The following is a 13,545-nucleotide window of genomic DNA, read 5'->3' as shown; positions in this document are numbered from 1 at the left end:
GTAGTCCACACGGCTCTTTTTCTGGCTTGGGAAGCAGTGTGTAATCGTCATTTACGATCCCGACACCAGCCCCGCCGACCCGATGCCGGCAACAGTACGACCAAGGATGAACATCCACGACGTCGCGGCCGCCGCGCAGACGAGCGATCCCGCCTCAAAGATGCACAGCGACGCGATGAAGAGACTCTTCAGTGGCAGGATGCTGTACAATTTTCCTGCGGAGAAGGAGAGGCCGGCCGTAATAAGGGCGTAGGCTGACGAGTACCACCCAATGTCGGCCACCGTCTTGAAGTGGTTGGTCGGGCTGGGGACGGTTGCGGCAACAATGGTGAGGTCCAGCCCGTGGAGAAAAGAGACGGTGCAGCAGGACGCAACTACCATCCAGAGAAGCAGGCCGGATGGATAGGTGACTTGATCGGTTGTCGTCGCCGTGTCTACCACCGTGAGCTGTTCTTGGGGCCGACTGGTCTGCGCAGTGGAACTTGGGGCTGCCTGCGACCGGTCTGCCTGGGCTGGTTGGTCTTGGATGAACATGCTGAGATTGAAAGTTGACACACGAGATTAGTGCGCGGTCTGAGGGTCGGGTCCTTTTTTCTTCTCTTTTGTTTATGATGGGAGATTTACATAATTTTCGTTGCAGAGGAAGAGTTGCGTGGAGGAACACGACAGGCCACAGCGCGGGGTACCCGGCCTCATGCTGAGACGTCACTAGAGATGCAAGTGTTTGCAAGACAATGAATGGGCAATGGTTCGAATACGTTGGTGGCTTGAGAGAGAACTCATTCTCGAGCCAATCGAGTATCAAGGCAGAGAGGCAGGAGTGACTGCTATTTCTTGTCGGCCCGACGAGAGCCTTTGTACTTTGTTTCGGTCCAATGGGATAAGGTTTTAGGCACTAGACTGAGCCGACTTTGGATGGAAAGCCTGTGGTTGTAGGCATTCTCCATCTTCTCATGGTCAATCCGCAGCCTTGTCGGGCGTACCATATCATTAGTAAAGGTACACTTGAAAGCTCCAACACCAAGATGACGCAGGTCGGCGATCGTTGTTGATCCCCCGCCACTGAGAAGTTGAGATTTCTGCGTTTGTTACGCGTGGCATCTCGGGAGGTCATGTCTCCAGCAAGCTGCTCAAATCAGCCAGACGTCCCCTTCCACGAATCCTGATTTTGATGACTTTGTTGATGCGATTTTTACGTGCATGACCTCTGCGTCGTTTCCGCAACCGACCACTCATCATGGTCGAATGATCCTTTCGTCGTCTTGGAGCCCGAGCCGAGGGCTGGCTATGCGTTTCGGGAGCAGGAGCTCCTTTGCATACTCGGCATCTCGATCCTCCAACGTGAACTTCGTCGAAGGGTATGGAATCCCATCCAGATCCGTAGACTTCACCCACGGCAACCGTAACACCGGCTTTATGCCATGGCGTCTCTGGAAAACTTGACTGCTTCGACGCCCCTGCGTCCGGTCTCTCACATATCAAAAGCTTTGACCGTCCATCACCGCCGCGGGCATTGCAGTCAAAGGCCACCATGCCCCGTTCCGGGCAGCGTCCGTTTGTGACGAGGACGGTCACGAACGGTATCTGTGTCGCAGGACATTGTACTCGAATCAGATACCCAACGCCAAAGTTGAGCATGTCCATGACGCACTGGGACTGCAGCTGCATGAAATCAGCCCATACCGACAGATACCGCTCCGCCGGAAATATCGGACGAAACTTGGTCTCCATATGCTGTTTGATGAATCGCAAAGCACGTTCGTAGTTATTGGCAAGTGTTTGCGCAATCATAATGAGCTGTTTGTTGGTATAACGCCCAGCGCCGAACGCGACGGCTACATCAATGGCAGAGAGCCAAGCACCCTCTGCGTAAAGAATGAGCGTCAAGTCCCGATGAACCCACCCGGCGCCACCCCGAAGCACGGGCCCAAGTTTACGAAGAATGACACACGGCCCAATGCGTCTTGCGGTAACCGCAACTGTACCGTCCTCAACAGTCACAGGCCCATACGGCGTTACAGTATCCAACCCAGACGCCGATGATAGCAGATGCCGCCCTGAGCAAGCAACTTCTGCGCATGTCAGCCCAGCAGCATTATTCTCTATGCGCATAGAGGGAGGCAGCATCAGCCATCGCAGGTGCCCAGCAGTCAGCGCAGCCTCAGTCCACCTCTTCCATGCACTCTCCCTCGACTCCTTAGGCCGGACGCTAATCTCGACTGTAGAAACGGCCATGGAACCGTACACCTCGTCGACGGGGAGAAAAGCCTGCCGATTTCCGAGCATCTCCATCACGCGCGTGCGATCGATGGCACCAGTGCGCCGAGCGGCCATGCCGGAGAAGTGCGAGAACAGCAGTTCATACTCGCTGGTGGCCGGGTCTTCTCGGTGTGCGCATTCGGATATGCCTAACTCCTCGCAGAGCCGGGGTATAGCGACAAAAAGCTCATCATGGATCAAGATTGGCTCCAAGTCAGCGCCAATCCATACAACAGTCGTGGCCAGCAGGTACTCCTGCAGCGTCCAGACGCGGGTGCCCCAGGCCGCGTTTGTAAAACGCGCAAGTATGCCCATAGCCTGCACGAGCGTGCCGCGCCCGCGCCCGCGCCCCCAATACTCTTGCACGCCCTCGTCCGTCCATGCTTCTTCGCGCCAAATCGCAATAGCCTCGTCGAGCTGCGCTGTGCCTTGGTCCACTTGCTCTTGCGTGAGATTCAGCTTGCTTGTGAGCATAATCAAGACGGCTTGAGCGTCGCCGTAGATGTGGCTCATGAGCGGAATCTGCTCGCACATGTCCTCGTCGGAGTCTTGTATGATGCAGAAGAGGTCGATCCAGCAATATCGCACATGATGCAGACCGCGTTTGTGGATCGTCTGCGCGATTGCATCGCTGCCGAATGAAGGACTGAGAGGCAGTTTTCTGGGAAAGACGGCATCTGACCAGGCGTGGGATATGGCTAGGTACGGCGGCGCTTGGCCAATCTCAAAGACCTCGACTGCCCAGGTCGCTGTATTAAGGAGCCGGAATGTCTTCATCGTAGCTTGTAGGCTTTCTGCTTGACCGGGTGAGACCGATGTAAGTGGAGGGCAAGATAAAGCGCGTGCAGACATGGGGCGTGGCTGGTCCTCATGAGTGTCACATGAGTGCATAATTGTGATAGATTCGGGAGACGGTTCTCCTGGTCCCAAGCTCTGCTTACCAGCTATCTAGATGCAAGGTGCCGTTCCGGGATGGCGACTCAAGGAGGAGAAGGTTGGTTCTCGGAAAGAGCCAAGGCTTGAAAGACATTGTATTCAAAACCTTTCTCCATTATAGTATATTTTTCTGGTTGATGTAGCAATATTATCGCCATGAGACCGTGGCTTGGTGTTGAGACCCTTTCGATGCTGGTGTAAACGGCGTGTGTGTACGCTATACGCCTGGCGTTTGGCTTAACGTCTGAACCCGATCGCTAGGATAATTACTGTGATGGACAGTAATTGATCTTGACATTTCGTGAACTCCCCTTTTGACAGGCTCGAGTTCCTTGATAGAGTGCTGGCGAGATGACGGGTCCAAGTTGGAGGCGACCAAACGGCCAAGGGCGCTAGCATCACAGTGTCGCGACCCCTGGGCGCTGGCGGCGATACAGTGGGGAGTCCCTTTTAATTTTTGACATGCTCGTCCCGCCGACTCCGAAGCATCACCATCTTCGACAAATCTCTTTGCAACAACCGCACAACTACGATAGCGCTGGCGAAATCTCCTTCAATAGCTTGATACGACGCTTGCGACCCGACACCTCTCAACCTTGCGCTGCCGGTATCCCCCTTCCGCCCCCTACGTCTGGCAACACGCCCCTTCTCGACAACTCCCACGATTGCGACACATCACGAGCTTTGCCCTCGGAATCCGCGACACCGGACCGCAAACTCTCGCCCTGTTTCAAATATAAAATCGACCCACCGCCATCATGTCGTCCATTGCCCAGTTCACCAAATGGCTCCGCAAGAAGCAGATCCAGATCGAAGTCACCTTTGCCGTGTACATGTTTACGCCCTGGGAGAAGTTTGCCTTTTGTACGTTTCTTTTTCCGCACCGATTCGTGCCAGACTCAGTCACCAAACCGAAACGTCGCGTCGACATTTCTAACCGCTGCCAAAAACAGACTCCATCGTGTTCCTCCTCTTTAGCCTGACATTCATCGCCGCCGTCCTCTACCTCCCCCACCACATCACCATCCTTGCCGGCCGCGTCTGGTACTACATCAACGGCGAGAGCATCGACGTCGCGGCCTCGGCGCGCGGGGCCGTGCGTGAGGTCATGTCCTCGGGCGTGCTGGATGCCACCATTCCCATCATCACCGCCGGTGCCGTCGACACACCGCCCGTCAAGGCCGAGCTGTGAAGCGCCCCTTTTTTTAAATTCCGTCCGAGACCGAGGCACGCATCAGGAGCACATAAAAACATGAATGATGAACTTGGGGGCTGTACATGCACCCTGGAAACCCTAAAGAAGACTTTTTGAAAGCATGTGTTGTTGGAATGGCACGTGGGAAAGAAAGATGAACGGGCCGGGTCTGCATCCCGCGAGGGCGACTGACCGGCCTCACATTGCTACGGCGTTGATTACATGAATTATAGGCAAACCATATGGCATTGGTTTACGTTATGCATAACTATACACATTCCAAGGGAATGGGACCTTAATGATAATAATTTATACCGCATATTGACATTTCCCTAACTTCTCGCGGGCCTTGGACTTTAAATTATTCAATTCATTATCATATATGCTTTTTATACGCCGTGCAGAAAACCATCTTTAAATGCATAGAGCCGCAGCGAAGAGTCCTCACCCGCGACGGCAAGCTCTGCGGCCGCAGCCTCCCCCTTTTGCGAGGAGCGCCATGCGAGCTGCAGCACCGTCTTGGGGAGGTGCATGCCGACAGGTAGCGGCTGCTCCTTGGCGTCTGTGCCGTCCGCCGACACCAGATACGTGCCGACGCACCCAGTCTCGGTGCCAAAGGCCAGCACATACCGGCCCTCCCCGACCGCCCACGGCAGAAAGTCGACGGCCGTGACCGGCACGCCCGTCGACACGGCGGCTGCCTGCGCAAACTCGAGTCTGCCCTCGGCGTTGACCAGGGCGCGCCAGACGCGAATCTGCTTGTCGCGGCCGGCGGTGGCAAAGAGCAGCGGCCTGCTAGCATCACCGCTGCTCGCAGGCGCCCAGGCACAGTCGAGGATCATGCGGGTGTGACCCTTGGGGTTGGCTTGCAGCAGCTCGTACGGCGTCGTCGTCGCCTCGCTGCCGCCGACTGTCCGTTGGAAGACGGCCCACTGGCGGTCACGACCCACGCTGAGAAGATGTCTGTCGTCCGAGGAGAAGCGCAGGCGGGTGGCCGTGAGCGTGTGCGCGGCGAGCGGCGGGCGAAGCTCAGTCCAGCGCTCCGTCTCGAAGATGCGGATCACGGCGTGGTTGAGGGAGCTGGCCTTGCAGGCGCTGGCGACGAGCGTGCCGTCGTGGCTGGCCGCCAGGCACGAGAGCTCGTAGCCGTGACCGTACAGCTTCTCGGCCTCGGGCCAGAGCGTCGCGCGCGACAGGATCTCTTCGTACGGGGGGCGGTCCAGGTCGAGCTGCGACTTCTTGACAATCGACGCCGGGTCCATGGCCTCGCGGTCGCGGTCGTCGACGGGCTGGATCTCGGCGTCGTCGTCGACGGCGTCAATGGCCTTGTTGGAGAGGCCGAGCACCGGCATGTTGGCCGCGTCAGGCATGGCGGACACCTCGCCGACGCTGCCAATGCCGCCGAGCTTGTGCAACATCGCGGCGACAGACCGGGGTTCGCTAAAGACGCGCATCAGCTTCTCGTCGGCGCCCGACACGAATTGCGTGGCGCTGATGGAGTCGATGCAGTTGAGGTCGTAGCCGTGGATCTGTGGCCGCGACATTTCGTGCCAGGTGTTGGCACCGGAGGAGGTCCATTTGGTGTGCAGGCGTGTGGTCTGATCCAGGCTGGTGGAGAGGAGGTACTCGCCGTCCTTGGACCAGGCAATGCCCGTGACAGCCTTGGTGTGGCCTGAGGTGGCGATGCATGGGCGCCACAGGTCTTCGGAGACGTCGTACTCCCAGCGGCGCCAGCTTCCAGTGCGACCAAGGCATGCGACCGAGTTGCCGTCGGGCGACCACAAGCCCGTCCAGAAGCCACCAGTGCTACCCGTTGCTGTCGTCGCGCCCTTCTCGCGGCTTATTTCGCCCAGTCGTACCATGCTCACCCAGATACCCGATTCGGGGTCTGCTTCCCAGATGGCGAGCGAATTGTCCGCTGAGGTCGACAAGAGCTGCAGCTTGCCGTCGGCGTGCGCGTGCCACTTGGCGCTGTAAATCCAGTCTTCGTGGCCGAGCAGAAGCGCCTCAAAGGTTACAGAAAAGTCCTTGCCGGCAGCCTTGATCCAGTGTGCCTTGTTCGACGGCGATTTTCCGGGCATGTAGGCACCGCTGGAGGGGTCCGCGCCCTCTGCGGTCGCTGCGGGCAGCTCCTGGCCCTGATGAAACCTCCAAATGCGAACGTATTTATCCTGGCTGGCTGATGCGAGTAGCAAATCGTTCCCTGGTTTGCTGCTTTCTCTCGCAAAGCTTAGCGACCTGATCCAACCTTCGTGACCGCGCAGGGTTGCCTGCGTCTGGAACTGAATCGCGTCGCTCTGGGTTTCCGTCGTAAGAATCTGGATACTGTCCTTGGTGCCGGCCGCAGCCAGAGCGAGAACATTGCCACAATCATCGATCCAGCTCAGGGACAAGCAAAGGGGAAAGAACTTGGGTGTCGTTTTGATAGTTTGGAGCAGCTCAAGCTTATCCGCCTCAAAGCTCCAGATGTTAATCGTAGCATCGGCAGCACCGCTTGCGATGAGCCATCTTGCGGGCTCGTTGGCGACGCGTATGGCTGCAATGCAGTTAATGGCACCGGCATGATCGTGCGATGTATGTAGCAGTTTGAACCTCGTTTGGTCGTGAGTGGACTTCCAAACAATGAGAGACTTGTCGTTGGCGCCGCTGATGAGATAGCTGGCTTCATCGCCATCGTCATCCGGGAGAAATGTCACGGCCTTGACAACATCTCCATGTCCACTCAACAGTCCCGAAATTCCCCGCTGAGAATTCTCCTATGATTTTTGCATCAGAATTCATGTGTTTACATGATCACACCGTGGATTGGGAAAATCGTACCTTGGGAGCCCAAAAGGCAACATTGGTGTCCGCGCCAAAAGCCAGCAGCCCTCCCCGACTCCAGTCCGCAACCGCGGTTTGCCTGTTGGCGCCGGCAGACAAATACTCTACAGAGACGTTTTCGCTGCCCATATCATCAGCTGTCGCCAGGCTTGGCTGTTGGTGTGAGTCTGAAAATTGTGTCCGCCTCGTACTCTGATTGGCTGCAGCTAACCAAGCTCCGATTCAGTGAGGAACAGGATATTAGTCATCAACTATCTGGCACCGTTTGCTGCCCAACGTCAAGCATGGACAATCAGAAAAGCTTTCGAATTATTCGGACCTCGAAAATTGTTCAATTTTCTTTTAATTACGACCATATAGCTACGTTAACTTGCCAGCGTGAGAAAAGCAGCTACTTGGACAATTCTCAACATGGCGGCCTCTGCAGAGCAAATATCCTTGGCCGTCGAGTTTTCGTACGTTTACCCCGTCTGCGAGCATAGCCGTCAATTCCTCAATGCGAGGGGCCATATCTGGCGTCATCGCATCAGAATTACCTGAGTTGTTATGACCCGACAAAGCCTACACCAACTGACTTGAAAAAAGTGGCGGACTAGAAATGCTATTCTCAGACCAAAGACTACATTCACTAGCTCTGCCAGCTCACGACAAAGATGGACTGCCTGCCACCATCGCCTTTTTGATAGCCCATCTCTGCCAAGAAGTAATGAACGATACCAGAAAGGAGCTTTTCGTCCTGGACGACCACCTGTATGTCTCGAACGCCGCATACACTACCGGGCACCGCTAAGGGGGCGGCGATGCTGCCTATCTTGCGTGCACCTCTCCCCCAGTTGAGCCGCAGTAGTCTTGTTCCCTCCACTATTCGCTCCGCGAGGTTTTCTCTTACAGTTTGGAAGCTAATATGTAATCGGCGAACCAGACGACCTGGCATCTTGGTCCTCATCAATGATGCTGATTGGGAGCTCGAGGGCGAGGAGGCGTACGAGCTAAAGAGTGGCGACAATATTTTGTTTGTCTCAACGCTCCACGGTGGATAGAGTACTGTCATGGCATCACCCTCCGGCGATGACTCGGGCGCTTCCCAAAGTTCTTCGACGGCACGACGGCTCATGACTTGGAGAGAACTGCTGTCTCGTATCGACACAAGGGAACATGTGCGAGTGGCTGAGGTCCTCACCATGTCTCAGATCCATCCACTGGGGAAAAGGTCTTTCAGCATCTGCGTCAACTCAGCTGTACAGGGCAGGGAGGACCATCACCTGGGGAGGGGAAAACGTCGCAGTCCTCGGCCTATCTATTTCCACTCCAGCTTTGCTGTCGCTGGCTGCTCCCCCGCACCTCTCTGTGCCACGGCCAGCGCAGGGCGGCCTCAAGTGCCCCAGGGATTCAGCGACTGGAATGCAGTATAGCACAACACGTGCAGTTGAACCAAAATAGAAAAAGCACTCTAGATTTGTCCCCGCTACAACCGTCCCCGTCATCCCTTTGTCGTCTGTTTCATGCCAAAAACTGGCTCTGGTGTGGCCCCCGCCCCGCGCGGTTGGCTGTCTCGCCTTTTCAGCACAGCTGGCTCCCGGACTTCTCTCGCTTTTTCGCTGAGATGTCTTTGGGGATGGCGGGCTACGATTGTCGATGGCTGTGGGGATGCTGGCAACGCAAGAGGTCTCAAGAGCAGATCGACTTCTCGTGGACCCGATGCAGCGGTGACAAAGTCGCCTGTCACAGGGATCTCACCGAAAGCCTCTTGTTAGCCGGATAACAGTGCCTGCAGAGGGCAACTCAGCGTGCTGTGTCCTATTTTAAGATGACCTTCCCGACATTTACTTGTCTCCAACTGCGGCCCGGCTCTCTGCCGCTCTAGTGGCCAAACCGTCCGATGTGAGGAAGGGCTAGGGGACCGGTTGACCACCACTATCGAAGGACCCGAAATCTCGGCGCATTATCCCCAAATGGTCACACAAACACTACCATTCAAGTTCAAGTTGAAAAAAAGCGCATACTCAAGATACTACGTTGCTAGCTGGCACTGGGGCAGTGACATTAGGGCGAGTAGCTGCAGAATGGGGTCTCAGATCGGTCCGTGAGATGTAGACGGGCGGCGACGCACGATGTCCGGTCGTCCCGGCCAACTTTTTTTCTCCATGGCCCCCCCAGCACATAAAGAAAGAAAAGAATCAAGTCTCTTCTCGGGCGGGACTGATTGTAGCAAGCTACAATGCAAGCTGTGCTCACCGGTCGTCTTGATTGTTGCGGTGGGGGAGAAACAAAACCCAGCGCAATGTCTCTATTCCGTGTCAAAAGGTCAGACAAGAGGACCACCCGCCCCCGCGCCCCCGCCATTGAAGACCAAGAAGGGCCATACAGTCACCATATCTTGTCAAGGTGTTTTGCCGAAGTCAAGGTCATCATCCCAAATGGAAAGTGATATCGGGACCGAGACCTTTAGGGGCTCTCTAGAACTTTGTCCGTGTGCTTTGCTGCAAGGCGACGTGGCGTTGGGGCTGAAATGATGGGCCGCACGGCACTTTTTGCCTGGCTTTTGTTGGTTATTATTTTGTGTGCACTTTTTTTACTACTATTCTGCCGTGCGCCTTTTGTATCAGCATGTGGACTAAACATTTGGCTGACAAGCGCGGCCAGCGTGTTGACGCCACCTCGCGTATGGCTGCAGCAACAATGCGCACAGCTGGCTACCGGTCAAGCCATGCAGCAGTAACACACGTACACACAGCGAATGCGCTGATCAGTAGACATGCTCTATTTTACTCTACCAGAGGGGTGGGCGTGACGCATCTCTACCACGGCGCGTTTCTCGCAAAGACTTGCATGAAGCTAACCCAGCTCCCTCCCTCTTCTTTGTTTTCATCGCCTTGTCCCAGACCCCCCCCCCACCACCACGTCGCCGAAGTCTGAACTGTCCTTGAGAGGGGAAGAGGACGGATTCGGCGATTCTTGCAACCTCTTTTGGGACCAAATTCTATGCAAGGGATAGCCGGAAAAACTTGAGTTGGAGGAGGGGTGCGTGTGGCCGTCCCGAGGCTTTGTCTCGCGGGATCGGCCACCCCGCCTTCTTTCTTCCTCCCTGCAGCGCGCAAAACCGGACGGCAGTTCTTTCATCAGATGATTGCCTGGTTCCCCCCCCCTCAACCTGGCCGATATCGTATATCCGTTTTCTTAGTGCTGGGATCTGATAACGGGGTCGTCACAAGTCTCCTGTCCCCTTTTTTATTCGACTTGTTATGTAGGGGTCAGGGGAGCGCAAAAGCGTCTGTGGGTGGCAAGGGTGGTGGGTTGGTGTGTAAGTCCGTGTGTGTGCGCGGCCAACCCTCCGCGGATAACGTGCCACTCGGCTTTATCTCGAAAAAAGGCCATCTACGAATGTGTATCTTGGCATCTGTCTAAATCCCACCCATGATTCCTCTAGTTTAACCGTCTTGAAGTGCGACTTATTTTTCTCGGTGTGTCAATGATAAACGAACAAGAACGGCCCATGGCGAGAGCCGACTCGCCGCCCTGGATTTTCATGGCTTGTGCCAAGTTACACAGCATATGCATGCGTCGTATGCGAGATAAATTGAGAACTGACAAAAAAGAAAATAACCAGGCGAACAGGTATACTATGCGGGCGGCAAGGATAGGCAGGCCCCAGAAACCTCGCCACAGATTCTAGAACGCCTCTTTACCGGACAATCACTGCCCGTTCCCATTTTACGCTTCAATTACTTTTTCGTCGCATGAATCATGCACATATTAGCAAATCAAGCTTAGAAATGCACTTTCACTTTTACAAACGCAAGGAATCTTGATGTGTTACAAATGTATTGTAATTTCTGTCATCGTACCAACTATTTCCTTGGAGTGCGGGCTCAGCTTCTCCCAAGTGCTGTGTAACTTCCATGGGTATCATCGCTGCCCTGAGAAAGCAACTCCTCTCAATGTCTTCTCGTTTTTCATATATATAGAAAAGAAAATTGTAAAAAAAAAGTGATAGGCAGTAAATAAGATATGCAGGTGCTGAACATGTAGAGGAAACTCCTAAGAGAGTTCGCCAACAGGCAGCCAAGGAAAAGAAAGTGGTATAAAAATTCAATAGTTCAAACAGCCAACCAAGAGCAATAATCAATATCGTAAAGGACAGAGGACCACCAACTTTTTCCCGAGAATCGCGTTGCTGTTGCAATGCGCCACGGAGATGCAAAATGTTACAGCCACTCCACGTGTGTGCCGTCCCCAAGGACCAATTTTTTTTCTGATGTACCAAATTTGCGTAAGAGCAGAGCAAATAAAAGCGCCAAACAAAAAACTTCCTAGACTCTGGACGGGATCTGACTGTTGACAGAGTATCATGTCCCCGCCAGGTCAACCATGTGCAATCATAAGTATATTCGTCAATTCATGTCAACCCCACCGCTAGAGTCGACTTTTTGTGTCCAAGCGTTCTTTAAAATGTTTTCGTAATCGTAATCGTCGTGTTTTAGTACAGGCGGTCGGTAAAGCTCATGTGGTGACCGTGCTCGTCCTCGTAGAGAACATCTGCCTGGTCGAACATGGTGTACTCCGGATTGTGCGTTCTGGGGATACTTGCCATGCCGGGAGCGGTGGCCTGGCTGGTCAGGTCGTAGGCAGACAGGCTGTGGTGTCGGGGAATTTGAGGCAAAGGCTGCTGCTGAACAGCGCCAGAGAGGCTCTGGGATCGGGGTTGACCCTTGGGCTTGCGGGCGGCGACGGTGCGTGCCTTGCCACGGCCCTTGACACCCTTGTTGCTGTTCTTGTAATGCTCGTTGAAGTACTCAAAAAGTTCTTGGTACTCCTCGGGAATATCGCCCTCAGCGGCGAACGTGGCAAACATGGGAATGAGTCTCTTGATGGTGTCCTTGTGGAAGTTGTTCTGGTGCGTCTTCATATTTCCGAGTTGGGAGAAAGTTTTGTTGCAGTCATCGAGCTTGCAGACAAAGGGCTTCATACCCTTGTGCGTCTCCTCGTGGGAGCGGACATTGCCTCGCTGAGCAAAGGTCTTTCCGCACAGACGGCAGGAAAAAGGCTTCTCGCCAGTGTGGCGGCGCATGTGCGTCTTGAGGTTACCTCGCTGAGAGAAGGTGAGGCCACAATTCTCCTTGGTGCAGACGTAGGGCTTGGCGCCGGTGTGTGTGCGGCGGTGGATGTCCAGATGAGTCTTCTGTACGAAGCTCTTGTTGCAGCTGGGGCCATCGCAAACCCACTTCTTCTTTGGCTTGCTCTCAGCAGGTGCGGTGATGCTTCCGGGAGTGGAAGGTTCAGTGTGGTCAGCACGTGGGGTATGAGCAGGAGTAGGGCCCTGAGAAGCCTCCATGTTGGCCTCGGCCTTCTTTCTCTGGATAGCCTTCATGAGCTCGTCGACTTCGGTCTCGAAGTTGACTCTGTCTCCAGGGTTGATGGTCTCGTTGTACGTAATCGTCTTGGCGTTGGCAGTAGGGTGCGAGGAAACGGAAGAGCGGCTGTTGGACGCCAGAGAGTCGCTGCGAGTGGAAGGCGAAGGAATTTGCATATCGTGAAGAGACTTGGAGTCGCGCTGAAAGATCATGCGGCCCTGGTCAAGCTGGGGCAGTTGACGCTCCTGATATTCATTGTGGAATGGCGAGCCAACGGGCGAAGTTGGCGACGGGCTGTGATAAGGCACATATTGGAAAGCGGGAGGAGCCTGATACTGAGGAGTAGTGAACGTGGGAGGCGCCTGTTGCGAGTGGTAAGCCGGGCCAACGACATAGTGAGCCATGTGGCGTTGCGGCTGCTGGTGTTGCATCTGAGGAGCAGGAGGGCCGCGCGCGTCGTAAGGCAAGTAGCCCTGACCGTCCATCATGTTGAAGTCGTTGGGCATGTTCTGCGGCCAGCGACCCCAGTTGGGATGCGTGGCAGGTTGAGCAGTGAGTGCCATTGTATGAGAGTTATTGATGATGCTCATAGAAGCAAGACCAAATATGTTGATATACAAGAGAGGCCAAGAGGCGAGCAAGGCAAAGCAAGCAGGCAGTAGAAGCGTGAATGACGATGCTTTGCAGTATGCAAGTATTGTTGTAAAGGGCCTTTTGCTTATGATGAAAGAATGAAGTAAGGAAGACGATGTGAAGAAGGGCGGAGGGCCTGAGGGTATATATGTTCGAGATGCTTTGCAGAGACGGGGACATGGAGGTGGTGGATGAGGGGGTTAAGTATGCGGCGAGGCTGCAGAGCAAGCATTCAGGTGTAGAGTGATTAAGAGACACAGACGCAGTGGTGTAAGTTTTAGGACAAGGGAGTGGACCAGGATTCTGGGTCGGAGATCTTGGCTCAGAGCAGGCCTGCATTAGACCAGA

At 54.8% G+C, this 13,545-nt stretch overlaps 6 protein-coding genes across 7 annotated transcripts; 2 read left to right on the top strand and 4 right to left on the bottom strand.

Annotated features, from left to right (window-relative positions):
• Positions 1–51: 51 nt before the first annotated feature.
• LMH87_004283 (uncharacterized protein) lies at positions 52–534 on the bottom strand (the record flags this gene model as incomplete). The annotated part of the gene is made up of 1 exon (XM_056195477.1): positions 52–534. One exon carries the CDS (start codon positions 532–534, stop codon positions 52–54), a length of 483 nt encoding a protein of 160 aa, XP_056049102.1.
• Positions 535–1,110: 576 nt separating this feature from the next.
• On the bottom strand, positions 1,111–3,150 carry LMH87_004282 (uncharacterized protein; the record flags this gene model as incomplete). Of its 2 annotated transcripts, none has more annotated exons than XM_056195475.1 (1): positions 1,111–3,150. In XM_056195475.1, the coding sequence occupies one exon, from the start codon at positions 3,148–3,150 to the stop codon at positions 1,111–1,113; it is 2,040 nt and encodes a 679-aa protein (XP_056049100.1). The 2 variants fall into 2 exon arrangements, with proteins under 2 accessions (XP_056049100.1, XP_056049101.1); XM_056195476.1 differs by having other exon boundaries at positions 1,111–3,036.
• An 803-nt stretch (positions 3,151–3,953) lies between these two features.
• LMH87_004281 (uncharacterized protein) lies at positions 3,954–4,387 on the top strand (the record flags this gene model as incomplete). Its single annotated transcript, XM_056195474.1, has 2 exons — positions 3,954–4,059; positions 4,149–4,387. 2 exons carry the CDS (start codon positions 3,954–3,956, stop codon positions 4,385–4,387), a joined length of 345 nt encoding a protein of 114 aa, XP_056049099.1.
• Positions 4,388–4,779: 392 nt separating this feature from the next.
• LMH87_004280 (uncharacterized protein) lies at positions 4,780–7,342 on the bottom strand (the record flags this gene model as incomplete). The annotated part of the gene is made up of 2 exons (XM_056195473.1): positions 4,780–7,146; positions 7,211–7,342. The coding sequence occupies 2 exons, from the start codon at positions 7,340–7,342 to the stop codon at positions 4,780–4,782; spliced, it is 2,499 nt and encodes an 832-aa protein (XP_056049098.1).
• Positions 7,343–7,624: 282 nt separating this feature from the next.
• On the top strand, positions 7,625–8,253 carry LMH87_004279 (uncharacterized protein; the record flags this gene model as incomplete). Its single annotated transcript, XM_056195472.1, has 3 exons — positions 7,625–7,668; positions 7,799–7,963; positions 8,136–8,253. The coding sequence occupies 3 exons, from the start codon at positions 7,625–7,627 to the stop codon at positions 8,251–8,253; spliced, it is 327 nt and encodes a 108-aa protein (XP_056049097.1).
• A 3,437-nt stretch (positions 8,254–11,690) lies between these two features.
• LMH87_004278 (uncharacterized protein) lies at positions 11,691–13,127 on the bottom strand (the record flags this gene model as incomplete). The annotated part of the gene is made up of 2 exons (XM_056195471.1): positions 11,691–12,214; positions 12,299–13,127. 2 exons carry the CDS (start codon positions 13,125–13,127, stop codon positions 11,691–11,693), a joined length of 1,353 nt encoding a protein of 450 aa, XP_056049096.1.
• Between the last annotated feature and the right edge of the window lie 418 nt (positions 13,128–13,545).

The sequence above is a fragment of the Akanthomyces muscarius genome, chromosome 2 (genome assembly GCF_028009165.1).
Source record: "Akanthomyces muscarius strain Ve6 chromosome 2, whole genome shotgun sequence".
NCBI classification, from domain to species: domain Eukaryota; kingdom Fungi; phylum Ascomycota; class Sordariomycetes; order Hypocreales; family Cordycipitaceae; genus Akanthomyces; species Akanthomyces muscarius.
This window is presented reverse-complemented; position numbering and strand designations above follow the sequence as displayed.